This window comes from Lynx rufus, unplaced genomic scaffold (genome assembly GCF_022079265.1).
Source record: "Lynx rufus isolate CCGP_SWC_20201006 ecotype Redwood Valley unplaced genomic scaffold, mLynRuf1.p SCAF_2, whole genome shotgun sequence".
In the NCBI taxonomy this organism is placed as follows: domain Eukaryota; kingdom Metazoa; phylum Chordata; class Mammalia; order Carnivora; family Felidae; genus Lynx; species Lynx rufus.
In genome coordinates, this window is record NW_025814834.1 from 26,877,808 (window position 1) to 26,901,737 (window position 23,930).

The 23,930-nt window shown below is 38.1% G+C and overlaps 1 protein-coding gene across 3 annotated transcripts in view; it reads right to left on the minus strand.

Moving 5' to 3' along the window:
- The window catches only part of UNC80 (unc-80 homolog, NALCN channel complex subunit), a 222,632-nt gene extending 198,920 nt beyond the window's left edge, over positions 1–23,712 (minus strand). For all 3 annotated transcript variants that reach the window (XM_047085057.1, XM_047085055.1, XM_047085056.1), the window contains exons 1-7: positions 23,621–23,712; positions 22,607–22,655; positions 19,557–19,713; positions 18,317–18,618; positions 8,802–8,925; positions 4,845–4,918; positions 797–936 (exon numbers count right to left, since the gene is read on the minus strand). In XM_047085057.1, coding sequence (XP_046941013.1) covers positions 797–936; positions 4,845–4,918; positions 8,802–8,925; positions 18,317–18,618; positions 19,557–19,713; positions 22,607–22,655; positions 23,621–23,712 — 938 coding nt within the window. The remainder of the gene's footprint in view (positions 1–796; positions 937–4,844; positions 4,919–8,801; positions 8,926–18,316; positions 18,619–19,556; positions 19,714–22,606; positions 22,656–23,620) is intronic.
- Positions 23,713–23,930: the final 218 nt, after the last annotated feature.

Below are 23,930 nucleotides of genomic sequence, written 5' to 3' on the forward strand. Positions count from 1 at the left end.
TGATTATCTGGAGCAGGGCGATCATCTGGGAGAGACTGAAATGGGTATAAGGGATATTTTTGGGTGATAAAAATGTTCTGAAATTGAATTCTGGGAGTAGCTGCACAGCTCTATAAATCTGCTAAAAGTCATTTAATTGTATACTTCAAATAAGTGAATTTTATGGCAAGTAAATTACACGTCAAGTTCGAGTGTAGAGATACACAGTCTCAGGGACTCCTGGCAGTTAAGTGTGGTTTCTAGTTGGGTTCAAAGCAAACCTCATAAATTCAGTCTTCCACCATTTCAATGGGGAACAGGAAGAAGTGGCTTAATGTTTGTCTCAAGGGAAGGCATTTTTAAGCAAATTTACCACACACACAAGCTAAGGAGGGTGGTGTTGTAGCCTTTACAAAGAACAGCCTTTTCAATTCTCTATGCATACTTTAAAAGCATCCATTTTAATGCAAGGATCAGATAAAGTATTTTTACACATTAAATTAGCGGATCTTGTCACATCCCTGCAGCATGGTATTTGATAGCATAATTTGAGGTTCTGCATTTAAATATTTAAAATATAATCTAATTCAGACATCTCATTATCAGATGTCTGCCCACTTCCACCCAAGTTTGTTTAAATGAGAATCATTCATAGCACATTTCTGGAATTATTAATCTAATTATACTATGACCAAGAATACACATATCATGCACTGACACTTTCTAAGGAACAGAGACCATGCAAGTAGCTAAATATGTATATCTAACTTTGAGTGACCAGGGAAATATTTTTGTCCCGAACATTGCAATCATGTACCTGGAATGTGATGGGCCTCTTTCCTGGGAAGTTTGGGAGGACAGGCTTCCATCAAAGGAGTTTCCACGGTGGCAGCCTGAAATGGTGGCCTTGGGAGAGATGGGATCTGACTGGAATGTTTCACAGACCACCTGGAATCCCTTCGGGAGGGGGAGATAGCAGATTAGTTCTTCTTTTTATTTTTTCTTTAGGTATATCCTTTAGAATTAGCTATCATATGACATACATTGTTTTTTAAAATAGAAAATTTTTCTTTGTAACACAGCTAACTACAATGTCATAGACCAAGGGATTTTGCCTTCATTTAAGAGGGAATGGAAACACTTCTAGAGAGCAATGTATACCATTTTAAGCATTCAGGTGAGTACTTTCATATATGTTATTTCATTTTGCCCTTGATTCTTTTCTTTTTAACTTTTATATCCAGTAGCTGCCGGGGAAGAGTTATAAACCAAAAACTCATCAAAGATATGCCAATACTGAGATGAACTGAATAGTACCGTCACTCATTAAAGGAAGATGTGATACATTTTTCCAATTGGATACGATGATCTTTTTTCTGATTTGTTATGCACAAGTTCAGTCATTTTCTTACAGAGTAGTTTGTTTTAATTACATTTAGCTAATAAATGTAACTCTGCTCAGGAAATATGACATTATCTTTCCATAGGTATTACAGATGAAATTCTTCACTCAAGTGTAAAGACCCTCAGCTTATCATGGTACTTTAGTCCTTATAATTTCCATCTTCATATGTACAATAAGAAAGCACTGTCCAGTAATGATGCATAGAGGGACCAATACGGCTAAAAATTTCATAAAATAAGTCTTCCGAACTAGATCGAAAACTCCCTTAGCATGAGTATGCTATGTGTGCCTCATGTTAGGCAATTTGAGAGATAAAAAGTATTGCATAAACCTCAGCCTTGAAATCAAGAACTTATGGTTAAATTTTAAGACAAATGAATACAGATTAGAGTAGCATGTCCAACAGAAATGTAATACAAGCTACAAAACATGAGACACACACCTAAGATTAGAAATATTAGAAAATGAAATAGGTGAGATTAATTTTAACAATATATTCTGTGTAACCCCAAATTATCACTTCAACATGTAATTGCTATAAAAATTATCATCAAGATGTTTACATTTTTTCCCTCCTAAGTTGTCAAAGTTCAGTTGTACATTTGATACTTACAATACATCTCAGTTCAGACCAGCCTTATTTCTTTTTTTAATGTTTATTTATTTCTGAGAGAGAGAGAGAGCACGAGTGCATGAGTGGGGAGGGGCAGAGAGAGAGGGAGACTCAGAATCTGAAGCAGGCTCCAGGCTCTGAGCTGTCAGCACAGAGTCGAATCCGGGGCTCGAACCCAGCAACTGTGAGATCATGACCTGAGATGAAGTCTGACTCTTAACCGACTGAGCCACCCAGGTGCCCCCAGACTAGCCTTATTTCAAGTATTCAGTAGCCACATGGGCCTAGTGGCTACCATATTGGCAGTGCAGATTTAGAATAATTAGACGGGAGTTCATGGGGGAGCTGAAATCTTAATTGGTCCTTAAAAATTTTTTTTTTCAACGTTTATTTATTTTTGGGACAGAGAGAGACAGAGCATGAACGGGGGAGGGGCAGAGAGAGAGGGAGACACAGAATCGGAAACAGGCTCCAGGCTCTGAGCCATCAGCCCAGAGCCTGACGCGGGGCTCGAACTCACGGAGTGCGAGATCGTGACCTGGCTGAAGTCGGACGCTTAACCGACTGCGCCACCCAGGCGCCCCTTAATTGGTCCTTAAAAGAAAGATAAAATGTAGACAGGCAATGAGGAGGAAAGATAACATTCCACTTAGAGGAAACAATCTGAGCAAAGACCCAGAGGCTAAAGAAGCATGCTCTGTATATTGGAAGCAGGGCTTAAATAACTGAAGGTGTAAACAAAGTCACTTAAGAAAAATGCTGCCAGGTGGTAGAAGGCACAGAGAAGCAGGGAGAGGAGTTTGGTCTTGAGGTGACGGAAAAAAAAAAATCCACTAGAGGTTTCTAGGGAACAAGGATATAAAGAAAGAAAGAATGGCACCTTGCATATAATAAGCCTCTGTGGAATAAGTTAATAAATAAATGATGCATTAGGAAGATTAGTCAGGCATTATTAAGTGGTATTTATGTGAAGCAGGAGAGGCTAAAGGTAGAAAAATCCAATTAGGTGGTTCCAGCTGCAATCTAGTTTTGAGGACCTGGATTTAGAGGGCAGTGGCGGGCGTAGAGAATAAAGAGCACATCTGAGCCACATTACAAGATAAAACGACGTGACTCAGCAAGAAATCAAATTGAGAGGACTAAGGAGTACAAAACAGGAGATATATTTTGTTGTATCTAAGATGTCAGCAGTTATAAGATACACCATTTTTTTATGTGCAATTAAGAAGGAAAAAAAAAAACTCCGTTAGCTAAACTAGGACACTTTCCAGTGAGGACTTTTTCTAATATACTTATTACAAGCACTATCTTAGACTTATTTAGGTGTAGCTTTTGATTATACATCCATTCTGTGTATATGTAAAAAGGAAGATATAAGTGAAATAAATTGATGTAGGTATTCTTGAAATTTCTAAGTTTCAACTCAAGGGGGAGAGGGGAAAATGCGTGATGGGCATTGCAGAGGGCACTTGCTGGGATGAGCAGTGGGTGTCGTATGTAAACAATGAACCACGGGAATCTACCCCCAAAACCAAAAGCACACTGTACACTCTTTTTTGTTATCTAACTTGACAATAGATTATATTAAAAAATTTTTTTAATTAAAAATTGTAAAAAATTCCACTCAGAGTTTTTGATATATGTCTTTCTATAGAGTAACTTCCTCTGTGTCAAAAATGTTATTTCTTAAACGAGTGCTCCACTATTCCCTCTGACATATTTTTCTAAGCCACTAATCCCAATTCTACAAATTTAAATGCCAGAAATGACAAATTCATGCTGTACAAGAATGACAACCATATTAGTACCATCACCAGGCAGGGAGATTTTAAGAAGTCAACAATCATCAAACACATCTGATTTCAAGTATGTTAAAAGTAATATATATATATAATATATATAATATATATATAAATATATATATATTAGAATAGATAAAATAGAGCATATAAATCACAGTGTCTATATTTAGCAATAGTTCAGTAAACATTAGCTATAATAGGACTCTAAAATTTCCAGTTTTGAGGCTAAAAAGGATGATGACACTGCTGACAGTAATGCATCAGTTAGAAAGAGGATCCAATGTTCATGGAAAGCAGCAAATTGTATCTTGCACATGTTGGACCGGAAATTAAGACAGGTCATCTAAAACCACACTAAGCTAATGGCAGTAGTCATAGCTATGTGGCTTCAAACCACCCTGGCCTTCATTTCTTTCTTTTCCAAACCAAAGAATGCTTGAAAATTGTTCACTGAATTATAGTCTTTTTTTATTACATATATTCTGTTTTTATGTGGATTCGTCTTGATTTTTCATGAAACTTTATATTACTTAAGGGATAGGACTATACATTATGCCTCCTTTCTACTTTCCCCCTCCTCCCCACCTGCTGCAGCATTATCTTACCTATATTACGATTGCCTAAAAAATATTAGAAGATTTTGATACTTTATGTGGGATGAATAATGATAACTAACATTTATTGAATGTCACATGCTAGCCATTGAGACAAAGCACTACTAATTACACTTTAACCATTGAGATAGAACACCACTGATTATTCACTAGGCATGGAGATAAAGCACTGCTGATTACACTTGCCACAAAGATAAAGTACCAGTCATGCATTGTCTTGTTTCAGCCTTCCCACACTGGGAAAGTGCATAAAATTGTTTTCCATACTTGACAGATAGTAAAGTTGAGACTTCTTAAAGTTTTATATTCAGGAGTAGGAGCTTGATCTGAAACCAAGTAGTATTATTCTAGAACTCATGTCTTATCTTTCACACTACACCACATCCAGGGAATGACCACCTCATTTCTTCCTAGGATCACAATAAACTCACCTCTTGATGGCTTGTGTCTTGATTTGGTGATTCACAGGTTTGACTTTGACTGTTGATAGGAGAGCTTCTCTTAGCTGCAAAGATGGAAGAAATATCATCACAAATTTTATAAGATTACAATACGCTCATTTTATTCAATAATTTCTCAAAAAATAATTTTTACATATCATTGTCATTCTGAAAGAAGATATTTAGTAGCACATATTATAAAAGAAATCAAATAACCAATTAAAAAATCTTAGCATTGCTAGGTTATCATAACAATGTAGATTTCTTCATCTATTCACTCTGACTCAGAAGGCTATTGGTGCTAAAAAGTTGGCAATACTAAATTTAATAATGGTTAACATCTATATGGTACCAAATATCTGCCACATTCTTTTTAAGTCACTTTACAAGGGTGACTGGGGGGATCAGTCAGTTAAGCATCCAACTCTTGATTTCGGCTCAGATCATAACCTCATAGTTTGTGAGGTTGAGCCCCGCACTGGACTCTGTGCTGATGGTGCAGAACCTGCTTGGGATTCTCTCTCTCCCTCTCTCTCTGCCCCTCCCTGCTCTCTTTCTCTTTTATTTTTTAAAAACTAAAGAACTTTACATATACAGCGCTCCTCTCTTATCTGCAGGGGGTCTTTTCCAAGTGGATGCCTGAAACTGTAGATACTACTGAACCCTACATATACTGTTTTTTCCTATACATGCATACCTATGATGAAGTTTAATTTATAAATTACACAGAGTAAGAGATTAACAACAATCACTAACAATAAAATAGAACAATTCTAACAATATACTGTCATAAAAGTTATGTAAATGTAGTCTCTTTCTCTTTTAAAGTACTTTATTGTACCATATTCACCCTTCTTATGATGATGTAAAATGCCTACGTGAGGAGATGAAGTGAGGTGAATGATGTAGCCATTGTGACATAGTGTTAGGCTACTACTGACCTTCTGACGGTTTGTCAGGAGGAGCGAATCATCTGTTTTTGGACCATGGGTAATTGAGACTGCAGAAAGTAAAACCACAGATAAGGGGGGAACTACTGTCTCAACTCATTTAACCTTTACAATAACCCAATAATAACATATGGTAAATTATTAGATTCATTTTACAGATAAAGACACTAAGGCACAAGAAGTTTAACTTGCCCAAGATCATCTGGCCTTTACATGAAGTTTCCAGCCTAGGCTGTCTGGCTCCAGGTTGTGCTTTTATGAACACCTTAAGCTTCCCTTATGGCAAAAGTCAAATCAGTTACATTTTTCCTGAGGATTGGGAACAGTAGGAAGTGACGATGGCCATGCTGTATTGGAATTGTGAATAAAACAGATGCCGAGAAAGTGATTTACCAAGGTCACAAAACAAGAGACCTAGGGAGTGTCATCCACCCACGTGCCGTTGCTTTTTCTTCTGGCCACGTGTCTGAGCTGGGTTTAATCTCACCTCAGAGGCTGGGCACCATTTCACATCCACGGGCATCAGGCAGAGGGGAAAAGAACCCACTTTGAATAACATCCCAAGGCAAAAGGATGTTGGAGTGAACAGCCCCAGTGATTCATGAGGGACACTATTTCCTAACAGTTTTTAATACATCTGTTAAATGATAGTTTATGTATTAATGAGAGAGAGAGAGTGACCTAAATGTAAAGTGACCTCTTAATTCATAAGGAAAGTGATAGGACTTAACAAATACGAAAAAAATCCTTAATCAGCATAATGATATGGCTTTTTCAGTAATAGTTTTGTTTTACTGTACCGTATTTTATTTTCCTTTGTCTTATTTCTATTGTTTTCAGTTTTTTAATATTGTACATCTGTCTTCACTCTCAGATTGTTTTAATTTTGTGAAATTAACCTCATTCTATCCAGGGAATCTAAGTAGATCACTTCTGGCTATGACATCTTTAGGTCCTTGCTATTTGAATGTTATGACAGACTGTTACTCTCGAATTTATAATTTATTTCACTAGTTAATGTATTGTTCACATATTAATTCTGGAATTAGTCTACTTTCACTATATGAAAAATTGTATCTTTTGTGTGAATTACTATAAGCAAACATGATTTGTCACTATAAGCATGTTACCATCTTTTGTTCAGAAAATCCTTTAACATACTATGTACCTTGCAAAGGTATGTTACTTGATAGGGGGAAAGTATGTAAAAACTTGTTTATGGCTTCCTTCCCCTTACAAAGCTTTTTTACATGTGTCATATTCCATTGTCTGTAGAAAAACCTTGGAAGTAAGCAAATGACGTATATATATCATGCCTCTATATATTTACCACACAATTTATCTCTTTGTAAATGTTATTATTGATGCCAAAATTTTGGTTGGGAATAGAAGGATTGAATTTATAAAGCACTCACTATAAAATGGGTACTTTATGTGGATTCTTATTTACTCCACACTATGAGGCCATATAAGGTGGTATTATTATCTCCATTTTAAAGAACTGGAAACACTCAGAGAGGTTAGGTTACATACATAGTAAGTGGTACATCTGGAGTGAAGCCTGAGCTTTCCAGGCACTTTTCAAGCTATCATTTATTACTCTTTCTACAATTCACCAATAAAATTATTTCATTAGACAATTCCTGTAGTGAAATGCTTTGATAGCAAATAAGCACTAAGGTAAGATTGTTAAGGATCTATGACTCTGTCTACTATAATGATTATGAAGATATAATAATAATAATAATAGCTTATTTACTTACTATGTGCCTGGCATTCTTCTAAGCAATTTTATATATTATTAGTTCACTTATTCTTCATAACAACCCTGACTGTTCTAGCAACATTATATTTTAACTCTTGTTTTACACATGAGGAAACTGAAGTATAAGAAGTTTAAATGACTTATCCAAAGCCACACAACTCAGTAGCATGTGCCCCTGGTTTAGAGTTTCTCATCATATGTAAATGAGCCCTGTGCCCAGGGCATTTACATAATAACTTTCTAGAGAAATTTTCTTCCTCTTGGTTTTCTTCCTTCCTTTCTTTCTTTCTTCCTTCCTTCCTTTTGTCCTTTCTTTTTTTCTTTCTTTTTTTCTTTTTTCTTTCTTTCTTTTCTTTCTTTTCTTTCTTTCTTTCTTTCTTTCTTTCTTTCTTTCTTTCTTTCTTTCTTTCTTCTTTCCCTTTCTTAGAATTTAAATCCAAGTTGGTTAACATATAGTGTAATAATAATTTCAGGAATAGAATGAAGTGACTCATCACTTACATATACTACCCAGTGCTCATCCCAACAAGTGTCCCCCTTAATGCCCTTCACTCCTTTACCCCATCCCCCCACCCAACACCCCATCATCAACCCTCAGTTTGTTCTCTGTATTTAAGAGTTTCTTATGGTTTATCTCCTTCTCTGTTTTTATATTAGTTTTGCTTTCCTTCCCTTATGTTCATCTGTTTTGTATCTTAAATTCCAGATATGAGTGAAATCCTATGATATTTGACTTTCTCTGACTGACTTATTTCACTTAGTATAATACACTCTAGTTCCATCTACATTGCTGCAAATGGCAAGATTTCATTCTTTTTGATCGCCAAATAATATTCCATTACACACACACACACCCACACACACACACACACACACACTACATCTTCTTTATCCGTTCATCAGTTGATAGACATTTGGGCTCTTTTGTTTTGTTTTATGTTTATTTATTTATTTTGAGAGAGAGGGAGAGAAGTGGGGAAGGGCAGACAGAGAGTGAAAGAGGGAATCCTAAGCAGGCTCCATGCTGTCAGCCCAGAGCCTGATGCAGGGCTCAAACTCATGAACAGTGAGATCATTGCCTCAGCCAAAATCTAGAGTCAGTTGCTTAACGGACTGAGCCATTCAGGTACCTCATTCCTCTTGGTTCCTTAAGGGCAAATCATTTCATCACCCTTACTCCTGCATATGAGGGAGTCTGCTAAGACCATCCCACTGGGCATCCAAGTTACGAACCTGTAATGATGTTCCTGATGGGTTTCACCAGTGCTGTGAAGCCAGAGACTTCGGGCTGTCTGTGCTCCCACATGGGCTGCCATATAACAAGCCCACTGGCCAGTCGGAACGTAAGGTCCGATTCCTGGGGAAAGAGAAGATCTATGTCCAATAACTGGCTTGTAAGACCTGGTTGAAAGGACCAGTCATTGCAATGATTAATATCATTCACAAGATTATTGTCAAGGTACGTTGGGTTGATCTTCTAGACCTTTCATCACTCAGATGAGTGTTTCTAGGGTAAACCAATAGCCCTGTTATCATCACAATTACTATGGAAACCACAGTGGTGTGCTTTTGGCAAAATTAATAATTAAAATGCAGCTTTGGGCAAAGCATGAAACACAATTACTGTTTTGTGTTAGCAGTGATCAAGGCCTGTTTATTTTAAGAGTCTCGGCAGATCTCTTGTGGTTATCGTTGTTATTCCTCTTAAGTATTTAATTGTCCTTCTCTTTCCCTCTTAAATCAATATTCTCAGATATTGGCTATTTTGACTTGTTAATTCTCCAATCCATCTCTTGTTTTTGCATTTCATATAACCAGGAACATATATTTAGACCCTTCTAGTATATTGTTTTGTTATGTTGTTTCTCAACAATCTTTAATCCCTTGAGGGCAGGGATCTATCAGATATCCTCCCTCTTCCATAGCACCCGGCATCATCACAGTGCTTAATACAGTATTAGAAACTAGGTGAACAACAGGAGCTCAGTAAGTACTTGCTGAGTTGCACAGACCTTACAACTCATACTCATTCAGTCTATCTACAACTTAAGCTCTCTTCCAGGGAGCACATTTTCTGCTTCATTGTTACATCATTTAAAATGCAATCTCATATTACGTAAATAAAAATATATTACATTCTGAGATTACATTTTAAACAACTCAGCCACTGACTGGAATTAAAATAAAAACTTAAAAAAAATAAATTAACAACCCAGTCTCTCAAAAAAACATAGAGATGGAATCAGAGAATGTTATCACAGATTAATGAACACAACCAAGACCTAGAGATTCACTTAGGGCAGTGATTTGCAACCCTAGCTTGCATATTATAATCACCTAGGCAGCTTTGGAGGCCCAGGTGTCACTTCCTCCCCTGCCCAGACCAATTAAATTAGAATCACTCAGTTCTCGGCTGACTTTCATGTGTAGCCATGGTTGAAGACCAATGATCTAGAAGGATAAGATGTAGGAAGAAATTGTAATAAATAAATAAATAAATAAATAAATAAATAAATAAATACATAAATAATAAAATAAAAGGAAAGTGATCCTGGAAATGGTGAATCACCGTGGCTCAGTGTCAAAGGAAACTTCAGCTAGAAAGGTTGATGAAATCCACACATTGATACAGAAAGGCCTCTTCTGTGAGCTATAGACTAGGATTCTGGCACTACAGCAGTGCCCACAATGGGAAAGCATCTAGAACTCCCTATAGAGGTATTAGGAAAAGCATGTAAAGCACTTGGCCAAATTCAGTCAACATTCATTCTACAAATATTTGTAGACCACCTACTGCATACCTGCTACTATTCTAAGTTCTGGGCTAGAACAGTGAACAATGCATACAAAAATTCCTGCTCTCCTGGTGCAAAAGAGAAGAAAAGCAGGCAAAGGGATGCGTCAGGCAAGGTGTTGATATTTTAGACAGCATGGCCAGGAAAGCCCTTATTGTGAAAGCGGCTTTAAGTAAAAGGATCTGAATGGAATGAAGGAACTGCCAAGTAGATAATTTCAGAAAAAAACATTCCATGAGAAGGAATCAGTAAGTACAAAGGTCCTAAATATGCCTCGTGTGTTGAGAAACAGCCAGGAGACTCTGTGTCTAGAGTCAGGTAAATGGCAGAAGAGTAGAAGAAAAAGAAAATAAGGTCAAAGAAGTCATTGAGTTCCAAATAATACAGGGCCTGATAGGTCATACTAAGAGCTTCAGCAGTCACTAAGATGGGGAACCACTGGAGGGTTCTCAGTAGTGGTATGACATTACTGGATGTACGTTTGATACGATTACTGAGGCTATTAAGAATAGTTTGAGAAAGGGTAAGGGTGGAAAGAGAGTCTGTTTAGGAAGGGTAGAAGATGATTAGAGGAGGGTGTTGGTAGAGGGCAAAATGAGAATGGTAGATTCTGGATACATTTTGAAAATACAGTCTACAGAACAGACTGGAAGTGGAAGGTGAGAGAAAGAGGTGTCAAAGATTTTTGGCTTTGACAAAGATAGGCAAGATGAAGAAATAGCAGGTTGGGGGATATCAGGAGCCTAGTTTCAGACATGTTAAATTTGAGATACCTGTTAGACATTCAACTAGAGATACTGAATAAGCAGCTTGACAGGCGGGTCTGAAGTTAAGGGAACCCAGTATTATGTGTGGTGTTAGATCCAGCAACCAGGGGATTAAACGTGAGCAAAGCTTATCTGATTTGTCTCCAGAAATGCAGGAAGTTAAATCTCAATTGACCTGGTTTTTATACCTTTGGAACTCCATCCTTTTCCATGTTCCTCATAAGTAATCTTGGCACAAATAAAACTCTAGCGGACACTACAGCAGAAGGTAAGTCCTCTTATACTGAAACACTGGTCTTTAACATTGTCTCAATTGATTCACTCACTGATAGTTACTGTCATTATTTTATCTGATATATTTCCAACTAGATTGCATATTTATGGAGACACATTGAGATTTCCTTCTGTACATTTCTCCTTGAGCGTCAATACATACTTGTTGATTAATGGAGCATAGTTTACATTCCAAAAATAGCACCAATTAAATCTAATCAGTCTTCAGACTTGAACACTTGCAAAATGTATGGCCTCCTCTTATGTTGCTATGTTCCTTTGTAAGTCCTTTTAAATTGGCTGAATGCATAAATTCTGGGACTCTAATTTTTCTTCTGGAGTCCCCATTAGTGGGTCATCTAATGCTATGAATGCACATATGGCCAGAAAGTTGATAGCTGGAAACGACAGTATCATTCAAACAGCTGTGGGCATGTAGTCTAGTAAGGTCCTTAGAAAAACCAGAAGACATAGACACTGGCAGAGTCAATATCCCCACATTTCAGATGCATTTCTTACTTTCACTGAAAGCCTGTTCCATGATAGCATGAAACTATTCTAAATATGCTTACTAGTAGTTTAGAGAAATCGAATTGAAAAATTATTCTTATCTTAAATTTCATTTTAAAGTTGTTTACTTCACACATACAGATTTTATAAAAACCTCCTTGAGGGCTTGGATTTTGTTTTATCCACTGCTGAATAAAGCACTCTTAAGAGTGCCTATCATAGAGTAGGCACTCAACAAATATTTATTGGAGGCATAATTGAATATGATCAGATCATGACGTCCCATTTAAATTCCTTAGTTGTAATAAATACTCAGCATTTTTCACTAATAAAATTAAATCTAGCTGAAAATAATATGTTTGACAGAATTTTTAGGTTATTGGTTTCATGTAATATATTTGAGGCAGTTATAAATTAAAATCACAGAATCAATGTACAGAAATCTGTTGCATTTCTATATACTGGTAACGAAGCAACAGAAACATAAGTTAAGATAATAATCTCATTTACAATTGCCCCCAAAATAATAAAGTATCTAGGAATAAACTTAAGCAAAGAAGTGAAAATCTTGTACCCTGAAAACTATAAAACACTGATGAAATAAAATGAGGATGATACCAAAAAATGGAAAGACATTCCATGCTTACAGATTGGAAGAATAAATATTGTTAAAATGCCTATATTACCCAAAGCAATCTACACATTTAATGCAATCTCTGCAAAATATCAATAGCATTTTTCACAGAACTGGAACAAACAAAATTGGTCCTAAAATTTGTATGGGACCACAGAAGACACTGAATAGCCAAAGCAACCTTGAAAAGATTGAAAAAGAAAAAGAAAAAACAAAACTGGAGGCATCGCAATTCCAGGCTTCAAGTTATACTACAAAGCTATAGCATTCAAACTGGCACAAAAATAGAGACAGATCAATGGAACAGTATAGAAAACCCAGAAAGAAACCCACAATTATATGGTCAATTAATCTTTGACAAAGGAGGAAAGAATATGCAATGAGAATAAGACAGTCTCTTCAACAAATGGCATTGGGAAAACTAGAGAGCTACACGCAAAGGAATGAAACTGGACCACTTTCTTACATATACACAAAAATAAACCCAAAATGGATTAATGACCAAAACGGATTAAGGATCTGAAACATTAAAAGTCCTAGAAGAGAGCACAAGCAGCAATTTCTCTGACATCAGGCATAGCAACATTTTTCTAGATATGTCTCCTGAGGCAAGAGAAATAAAAGCAAAAACAAACTATTGGGACTACATCAGAATAAAAAGCTTCTACACAGTGAAGGAAACAACCAACAAACTAAAAGGCCACCTACTGAATGGGAGAAGATATTTGCAAATAACATATCCAATAAAGGGTTAGTATCCAAAATATATAAAGAACTTATTAAACTCAACACCCATAAAATAAGCAATCTAATTAAAAAGTAGGCAGAAGACATAAACAGACATTTCTCCAAAGACATCCAGATGGTCAAGAGACACATGAAAAGATGCTCAACATCACTAATCATCAGGGAAATGCAAATCAAACCTACAGTGAGATGTCACTTCACACTTGCCAGAATGGTTAAAATAAAAAGCACAAGAAATAAGTGTTGGAGAGGATGTGGATGAAAAGGAACCTTCTTACACTATTGGTAAATATGCAAACTGGTGCAGCTGCTGTGGAAAACGCATGGAGGTTGCTTAAAAAGTTAAAAATAGAACTACCCTATGACCCAGTAATTGTACTACTGGGTATTTACCCCAAAAATACAAAATACTAATTCAAAGGGACACATGCACCCCTATATTTTTGCAGAATTATTTACAAATTTACAATAGCCAGGTTATGGAAGCAGCCCAAGTGTCCATCAATAGATGAAGGGATAAAGAAGATGTGATATATACAGTGGAATATTATTCAGCCATAAAAAAGGATAAAATCTTACCATGTGCTATGACATGGATGGAGCCAGAGAATATAACGCTAAGTGAAATAAGTAAGAGAAAGACAAATTCCCTATGATTTCACACATATGTGGAATTTAAGAAACAAAACAAATGAGCAAAGGAAAAAAAAAGAGAGAGAGAGAGATAAACCAAGAAACCGACTCTTAACTGTAGAGAACAAACTGATGGTTACCAGAGGGAATGTGGGTGGGGGAAGAGGTGAAATAGGTGATGGGGATTAAGGAGTGCACTTGTTGTGATGAGTATTGAGTGATGTATGGAATTGTTGAATCACTATATTGTATACCCGAAACCTATGTAACAGTGTATGGTAACCATACTGGAATTAAATAAAAACTTAATTACAATAATAGAAAAATGTGCATTGAGTTGATTATACACTGTCTTACAAAAGGATGAGTCATTTATATTAGATTTATTTGCTAATTAATGAATTAATGCACTCAATAAATGTTGATTAGATACTTACAAAATTGCGATACTATGTTAGCTATTCAGAGTACAGTGATAACTCTCCACCCTCAAACCGTTGAGATTCTAATGGGAGAGATTGACACATAAAGAAATAGTGATAATAAATTAAAAATAACAATAAAAATCTGTGTAGCATATTATAATGATAGAGGAAGAGAGGGATGGATCTTTTTTTTTTTTAAAGAAAGTTGTATTTCTTTTTTTTATTTTATTTTTTAACATTTTTTATTTATTTTTGGGACAGAGAGAGACAGAGCATGAACGGGGGAGGGGCAGAGAGAGAGGGAGACACAGAATCGGAAACAGGCTCCAGGCTCCGAGCCATCAGCCCAGAGCCTGACGCGGGGCTCGAACTCACGGACCGCGAGATCGTGACCTGGCTGAAGTCGGGCGCTTAACCGACTGCGCCACCCAGGTGCCCCCGAAATTGTGAAGGATATGTAGGAGTTTTCTAGGCAGAAGAGAAGGGCATGAGAACATTCTAGGGTGTAGGACCAGGATGAGAATAGGCCTGGAAAAAAAGCATGTTATGTTCTTGGGGAGACTCCAAACAGTTGGAGCTCATAGACAGAAGTATAGAGGCAGGTCATGGAGGGCCCAGTTACCAGACTAAAGAGCTAGAGTTTCACTGGCTGTAGGATAAGAAATTAACAAATTATTTTAAGCATGTCAGTGACTTGGTCAGATCTACATAGATTGCTTTAGTGTTGAAGTTGGATTTTATGAGACAAGCCAGAAAACTGTGAATCCAGTTAGAAAGTGACCTCAATTGGATTTCAGCCTCCTCCACTTCCTGCAGCACCATGTCCTATAACAGCCTTAACCTACAACACTTTCTGTATAAGTGCTGACTGGCTACTTGAGGGAGTAAAGTCAAGAAAAGGACTGACACGTGGGGCAGTACACAGGGGTTGGGGACTACAACTTTGTAGAAACACCAGTCTGGATGGTTGTGTGGTTTTCCCCCAGAGGAGCATGCAGGTATCTGGGGGCAGGGATAGAAAAAGTGGATTTTAGTCATGACCTGGGGTTGGAATTTTGAAGGGCAAATGCAAAGGAAGGATAGGGAAAAGGGACATTAATGGTGCTGGTGAGGAGCAGTTCACATGGGTGCACAATGGCTAGGAAAGTAGGGACAGACAGGGTCTGATAACCAGCAGGGAAATGAAAGACCTAACGTAGTGATTTTCAATCAGGGGCAATTCTCACCCCCTGCGCACCCACTGGGGACATTTGGCAATGTAAGGAGTCATTTGTGGCTGCCGCAACTCAGAGGGAGGAGGTGCTACTGGCATCTGGTGACTAGGGGCCAGAAATGCTACTGATATCCTACACTGCACAGGATGATGTCTTACAAGAAAGAATTACCTGGAACCAAATGCTAACAATGCCAAGGCTGGGAAACCCTGATCCAGGGCCTGTAGATTTCCTAAATATGTTTTAAAAAGCAAACACCTCACTCAGAAGGAAAAGGCCTTATGGAGAATTTATTGACTTATTAATATTTTTTATTCCCTATAGCATCTGGAATAATATTACCTTCATAGCAATAATAAAATGATGAAATAATAATATGCTAGTAATGACAGCTCATAATAATTGTTTATTACGATTTAATCGCTGTACAGTGTTTTATATGCCTCATCTTATTCCCTTATAAATGCTCCAATTACTTTCTTATAAATACCCAGGCCATAAGTAAAACTTGAGGGTTTTGAGTCAGAAACTATCCGGAAGTCTCCCCTGAAAGAGGATCTGGCTCCCTTCCTACTAATAATACAAAATACTAATGGCAAGAAAACGCTGAGCACTAAAAGCAACTAACCATGTGTTAATGCCTTTTCGTGTGTAATGTGGAGCACTGTCGTAGGTTTAATCACGAGGCCCCATAAAACTATTCTTACTCGGGAAAACGGAGTCTTCAAGAAGCCGATTGCTCAAAGTCGTACAGTAGGAAGCAACAAGCACTGGATTCAAGTGCAGGCTTGGACTTGGACTCTCAGCCTTGTCTTCAGATAACATCACAGCCACTCCTGTCACTTCTACACTTGCACATTCTGATAATAAGTTGGGTCTACTCAGTGAGTCAGTTGTTAAATATTTATTGGGTACCTCATTTTTAGACACTGGAAATACAGTGTGACCTGGATGGGCAGTGTCCCTTTGCTCAAGAACTCTGTTCTAGGAGGGTGATGGGCAAGAAACATGAAAACAACCACAGAAAATGATTTCAGGTACTGATAAGTACTAAGAGGGAAAAAAAAGTACAGTCATGTGCTAATGACACTAAGGTAGCCAGGAAAATTCGTTTTGAAGTGATGACATGTGAGTTGTGAGTGAATTGATAAGAAGGTCACGGCCATATGAAAATTTAGGGGATGAGGGGGAGGGTAAATGTTTCCAACAGAAGGAAAAACCAGTGCCGGACTTGAAAGCAAGAATGAGTTTGAGGGTGAGCCTCAAGTGAGCTCAGAGGTTAGTGAATGAGAAAAAGGCTATTGATATGGAGGGAGATGAGGCTGAGAAGGTGGGCAGGGGCCTAGACCTGCAGGCCCCATAGGCCAGGGGATGGTCTCAATTACAGTAATGCTTTTTAGTAAATGTATCCATCATAAAAGACTTTTTAAAATGGAAAGCCAAAGTTTTTAAAGCAGCAATTTGATTTTACAACATTTAAAATTTTTAGTATGTTTCATGGGAAATGTGGCCAGTGCACGTAAAGCAGTTTGGGAAGTTACAGGTAATTTCAGTTCTATTCCTAGCAGCAATTGGACAGAGTCAAGTGAAAGTGAATTTTAACTAAAACTAAAATGAGTGAAGACTCACTAGTTCATTCTCCTTATAGTGATTGTTAGTGGTCTCACAATCACCTACATATACATACACATACACACATACACACACACACACACACACACACACACACACACACACACAACTTGGAACACCCATTCATCAGGATCCTAATATTCTATTAAAGAACATTTGAGTATGTTATTTTCTTCCTAACTCTTAACATAGCCCTCAGATGGAATTTATTCATCCACAGAAATAACAAATAGATCTTGATTTCTCTCCATGTGTTGGAAACGTACTGTGTCTTCACATATATTCACCTTGTGTTAGAGATATCCACAACTGTGTGCAATGGAGGATCTGAGACGTTAAGTAATATCACCAAGATCACACAGCTAGAGAGTGGTGGCACAGTAATTTCAAATGATAATCTTTTTCAGATCCAAGGGATACTTGTATATAATTGTATTTTAATACAATTGGTTTCCATGTAATCCTATGTTTTGTATTTTATGCTTTAAGAAATATTTTGAAAAGCAATTCTCACCTTGTATCACACTGTCAAAAAATCCACGGTATATAAAACACTTAAAACTTCTGCTCTAGATCTGCATTATAATAGAGATAGCTATAAGGTGCTGTAGAGAAATACAAAGGAGATAGTGACTAAGTCTACATGGGGAGTTTCAGAGGAACAACTTCATGGAAATGATAACACTGAAGTTAAGCTTTGAGGAATCATGAGAAGAACAGAGGAAGGAAAGAGAGCAGAGTGAACAGCAAGGGCATATTCAGGGAATGGCTCCCAGAGCTGGGTCATGATGATACCAGTAGGGACTAGCAAACGACAAATTAAAAAAGAAACTGAAGCTGTGGATCATGCTTGACTTGATATGCCATGTTTAATATTTGGACATTATCTTGGGACAGAAGGAGAACCACTGAAGATTTTTAAGTAGATAAATGATATGCAAAGAATTGTGTTTTTGAAATAATGTCCAGTGGTTTGATATAAAAATAAAGCTCTCCATGTCTTGGCTTGCTAGGAGATCATATCAGGATCTGGTCAACCAAATATGGAAATATGGAAGCATCATCTGAAGCCCACCTCACATCTATCCACCCTCAGCCTCATACTAGCCCCTGCTTACCTTGATCCTGTGTACCAGAGGAGCAAACAGAAACACAAAGAGCTCCACAGTAGCCATGGAGTTCTGGAAGATCTTCCTTCGGTTGTTCTCTTCTTCATCATTGGAGCTGCTTTGGCAAGGCTGCCCGGGGGAACCCTGGTTTTCTACCTGGTGGATGAAAGCACTGCTGCTGCCACCCCAGCTGGAGCCATGGTCTGTGCCCCCAAACCGCTCACTGTTGCAGTCCTGGGGGGCCTCCAGGAGCATCCAGTGCAGGGTGTGAAGGAGCTTTGTTTCAGCAACACCGAGTTTATCCTGGTGGCCTGCACGGGGACAACCACAGAGCCGAGTTAAGACCAACTCTGCCACCAGAACAATTGATATCCACTTTGGGTCTGGGAAGAACATCCTTGCTTTGCTCTGTGGCTTGATTTCCTGGGAGACACTGGCATTTCTCTGTACCTCTTACAACCACTGCTGGAAGGGTTTATTCTTGTTTTGGGGCTTCCTAACTGGTTAAAATCCCTACAGAATAATATACTGTCATAGGAATATCACACGTCTTCAGTTTTATATATATATATATATATATATATATATATATATATATATATATATATATAAAATCTTCCCAAATAGGCAGCATAGTGGTTAAGAACATCAGGTCTGAAGGGTCTGAAGATAACGATTACTCTACTTTAGACAGTGTGATCAAGAAATGCCTCTATAAAGGTAACATTTGAGCAGAAACCCAAATTAGGGCAAAGAACTGGATGGAAAAGAGCATGTAGAGAATGTATGCAAACATGGGGTGGATGTTAGGACATATTACCATGTTAGAAAAGCAATCTGTAAAATAATCTAAAAAAGAGGAAGAAATTTTACGCACACGCATGCACATACACTCAGTACTGCAAAGTGCAAGGGGTCACTTTGGGAGTTGAGAGGGTAAAGGAGACAAATCTGATTGGAACTCGTCTTGGATGGGTGATAGTCTTTAGCTTCCCTATAATCTTCTAATGTTTAAAAGGAAAATATATTCACATATATTGGAAAATAATTAAAAATTTTAAGACAAGGGTGACAGTTTCTTTGTTGGTAAGATGGAGATCACGGTGGTATCAATGGGAGGGGGCTTTTGTGAGGATTTAATGAGATCACGTGTGTACAGGGCCTGGGAAAATAGTAGGTGCCCAGTAAATGTTGTTACCATGAGTGTAGATCGTCAGAGGCCATGAAGAAGCAATGCAGAAGAACCAACCTAACTTGTTCCTGTTCGAAAGCAGGGTTGCAGTGCAGTGGAGGACGTGAGGCAAAGCAGCTTGTACCAGCTCCCATCTGGAAATGCTCTGGATGGCTTCAGAGAGGGCTGGAGAAAGGCCATGCAGTTTATTCTCTACCAACACTCGTTCGAAGGACTGTAGATACCAAACAAGAAGAAAAAAACATGTAAAATAAGGAATTGGAGATCCTGATTGGTGAGAAAATGGACACCAAGGTACTACAAGATGCAAATCAGTGGATGAGATATTTGAGGGTGCACTCACACAGCATTTCATAGTATATGTTGACATATAATGGTTCCGTGAGAATTTCTTTTTACCCATTTTAGGTTTTTGATTTAAAATACATGACTTGAATTATTAAATGATTTTTCTTTCCACCAAAATAAGCTTCCTCTTAAAAAAAAAGCGCAACAACACATTTAACTCATGAAATTCTTAGAAGTAATATTTTATAAAATGCTGCTGAGGCATCCAAAGGGTCTGTGACAACTGCAGAACAAAGTAAAATGTCTTTTCTGAAAGTGTTTTGAGGGCAGAATTTATGTCAATTTTCAACAAGCGCTAACAAAGTTACAGTTCTTTCAAGAAATCTGATTTTGGGGCCCCTGAATTATTCCATGTCCCTAGCGACAACCTGGCACAAGACATTCCTAACCTAATGCCTGTCATCGTAAAAATACTTAATATATCTGTTGAATAAACAAAGAAAGGGAGGGAGAGAAGAAAAAGAAGGGAAACATGCCATAAGTTTTGCTCATTTATTAAATCTTCTGTCTTGTCCAGGGATACTTCCGGAAAGTGAAGCATCCCAGAATAAATGTGACCTACTCAGTTTCTGTTGTGCTTGTTGTTTGGATGAGGAGGACATCACTATAAGACGTTAAGGAAAGTAGAGCTACCAAATATTAAAATAAATTTAATAAATATTCGACTTGTATGAACTGAACGTGATTGCTGCTTCATGCCACAAGTGATCAAGAAAATTGTGGAGGTGTGCTCTAGAGTGATCATAATACAAGTTCCAAGTATTCAAGCTGTATTATTGATATTATTAGGATGCCAGAGAAAAAGACACAGCTTAATGGAGAGATTCTTCAAAGAAACCTAATTACTTTTTGACTCAAAAAAGGAAAATAAGGAGTAAAAGGAGAGATACTGTCTTTTCTTAAAAAAAAAAAACAACTAAATAAAGACAGATCCAAATGCTTTTAAATTCTTCAGCCCTGAGGTATCTAAGTATTCATTAAGTAAAGGGTGAGTATGTTGGGAATCAAAAGATTATAAAGAATTTACGCAGTCTTGTTGAAAACATTTTAGAGGATGAGTTGTATTTTATAATAGCAGGAGTTGTATTTTATAATAGCAGAGCACTCTGGGTACTTAATGTTACTTTCTTCTTAAATGTTACTAATATGAGTTTTTTATTATTTTTTCAACCCTGAACATCGTTTTTTATACTTTTATTTATTTACGTGACTTAGTTATTTTATATCATGACTATATTAAAAATGTCAGACATATCTTTGCCAAGAACAGGGAAAAGTTAGGATTATTTTAAGCTAGTATAATTGTAAACGTGATCTATGGAAGGCCCAGAGGTTTTTTAAGTGTCAAATTACTCTACCTTGAGCTAAGTACAACAACAAATTTCATTAAAAGGTCCTTATTAGAAATTTATATTTTAAAAATATCCTTGTGGCAACTTTGAAGGGCAGGTGATACAACAAAACAAATTCCTACTTGAGTGTGTGTACCTGTATTTTTAACTCTCTAGTTGACTTTCATCATTTTAAAAAAATGTTTTTTTATTTATTTTTGAGAGAGATAGAGAGTGGGAGTAAGGGAGGGGCAGAGAGAGAGGGGGAGAGAGAGAACCCCAAGCAGGCTCCACACCATCAGCACAGAGCCTGATGCGGGGCTTGATCTCATGAACTGTGAGATCGTGACCTGAGTCGAAATCAAGAGCCGAATGCTTAACCAACAGAGCCACTCAGCACCCTGGATTTCATCATTTTAAAATCCCTAACACATTTCAGAACTCCTTACTATGTAGTCATCTATGTAGTCATTGGCAAATATTCAGGGCAATGTCCAAATGGGTAGGTTTCCACTTTTAGGTTTTAATATATGAAATGTGAAGACCTTTATTTGAGCTCCAGATTTTAATGAAACCCGTGAAAAGTTCACTTGATTTTTGCTTCATGATTTCATGGCTTTTGTTTTCAATTTGTGAAGTGGGAAATTTCAGAGATACGGGATTCCCTTAGAATCTCAGGACAAGTGCACTCTATAGAGTATAAATACTGGTAGCATTACTTTCATAATTATTTTACATTATCTATTTTCAGACTTACACCAAACATACAAGACATAAAGTTTCAGAATTGCACATTACTTTGTTTGAGTAGTTCCTAGGTACTCATCTCATTAGCTTCCACTAGAACAGTCTCTATTTTGTTAAGGATTGGACTTCTTATACTTGCCCTGCAAGGCCCTTCGCCACCTGGTTTTCTGTAATCTCTCCACATTTTCTTCTCCTCCTCTACCCCTACCCACTCTGGGCTAAGGTCCTTTAGATGTACTGTTCCCCTCTGTTCTCTCCTTACTCATTCCTCCCCCCCCTTTTTTCACATCTTTGTCTAAGAGTCACATTAGCAGGTGACCTTACCTATCCACTGCTCTAAACATGGAATCCACCTCCTCCCCCTGCTGCCATTGCCTCCAGTCTGCTTTCTTACTTAATTTTTCCTCATAGTGCTTATCACTATCTGGGCTTATTATGTATTTTACTTATTTGTCAGTGGCTTGACTTCCTCCCACCAGAATGCAAACTCTGTGTTTTGATTATTGTTCTGTCCCATCATGTGGAACTATGCCTAGCACATAGTAGGTCCTCAATAATATTTACTGAGTGAATTAATATAGTGAGTGAATCTATATAGTCAGTACAATTTAATGCCTTTCTTTGGGTTGAAATTGCCACACAGAATATGGAAATAATCATTAAATGGTGAATATCACATACCACACATGAGGCTTCATATTGTTTCCCCAGTTTAGGCCTCAAAAATGCACTGAAAAATTAATAGAGATATTTGTTATAAGTAAAAATGATTAGCATCTTTATGACATTTTTTTTCAACGAATAAAACATGGTTCTATGAAACTCAAATCTCATGCCTCCCTATAGCCTGTTAATGAGCAGGTGTTGAACAGCTGACGACATTTGCTTTTACATGTGTAATTACATATATGAAAGAGATGTGGCTCTCCACATTTTCTGTATCCACTCTTATTCTGAAGACTTCTACCTAACCAGATTCTAAATTGCCAATGGTCAGGAGTGGTGTATTACTCATGTATATAATTATATTAAAAACTAAAAATGAACACAGTTTGTGGGCTATGATTTCCAGAATCTAATTTGTTATCTGGTACATTTCCAAAATAATAATACTGATAATAATAATACTACTACTACTAACAATAATAATGGAAATCTTGTTTCCTGTTTATTGGACTAGGTTTCAGGTCTTTCCAGGAAAAAATAAAATTATAAAATATCCTCCTTCTCAGGGTCTTGAACCAGGAAGACTACATTGGCTGAATCCGAGCAAAAATGGTTAACAAGTGGGCACAGCAGATATTCGCCAAACAGGAGCTGGAAAAACAACAGGTCACCGGCCTGGAATTACAGCAGGAGATGGAGGGGCAATTGGACGCAAGAGCACAACCAGTCATAATTATCTTCCCTAGTTCCCCGCCCCCTCTTCCTAGGCTTTCTGCCCTCCCACCCTCTAAATAATGTATATATTTATTCAACTGCCAATCTGCTTGCCGCCAAACTTCACGGAAATATTTTTAAAATGCGTGTTTTTAAGCAGGTGCTGAGGGCTTGCTTTCCAGCCCCAGAGAGGGAGCTGCAGGCTGTGGCGCGGCCTCAGCAGCAGTGGCAGCAGTGGCAGTGGCGGTGACCCAGGCGGCCCCAGGAGCGCCCCCAGCCCAGGGCGGCCCGCGGCGCGCCCTCTGCGCCCCTCACCTGGTTTGCCGCCACAGGAAGGTCTGGATGGGCAGGGGGATGCCGCGGCCGCTGTCCTGCTCCTGGCCTTCGGAGCTCTTCCTCTTCACCATGATGGTGGCTCCTGGGAGTCCTACTGCAGGACCCAGCGCTGGCTCCTCGCTAGCCGCCGCCTCCTCCTCCTCCTCCTCCCGCTGCTCTCCCCAACTCTCATCCCCTCCTTCCCCGAGGCAGAGCCGGCTCTCTCCGCCCTGATCCCCCGTCCCTCTCTCCTTCCCCCACCCCTCCCCGCGCGTGGAACATGGCTGCGGGAGGAGGGGAGGGCTGGAGG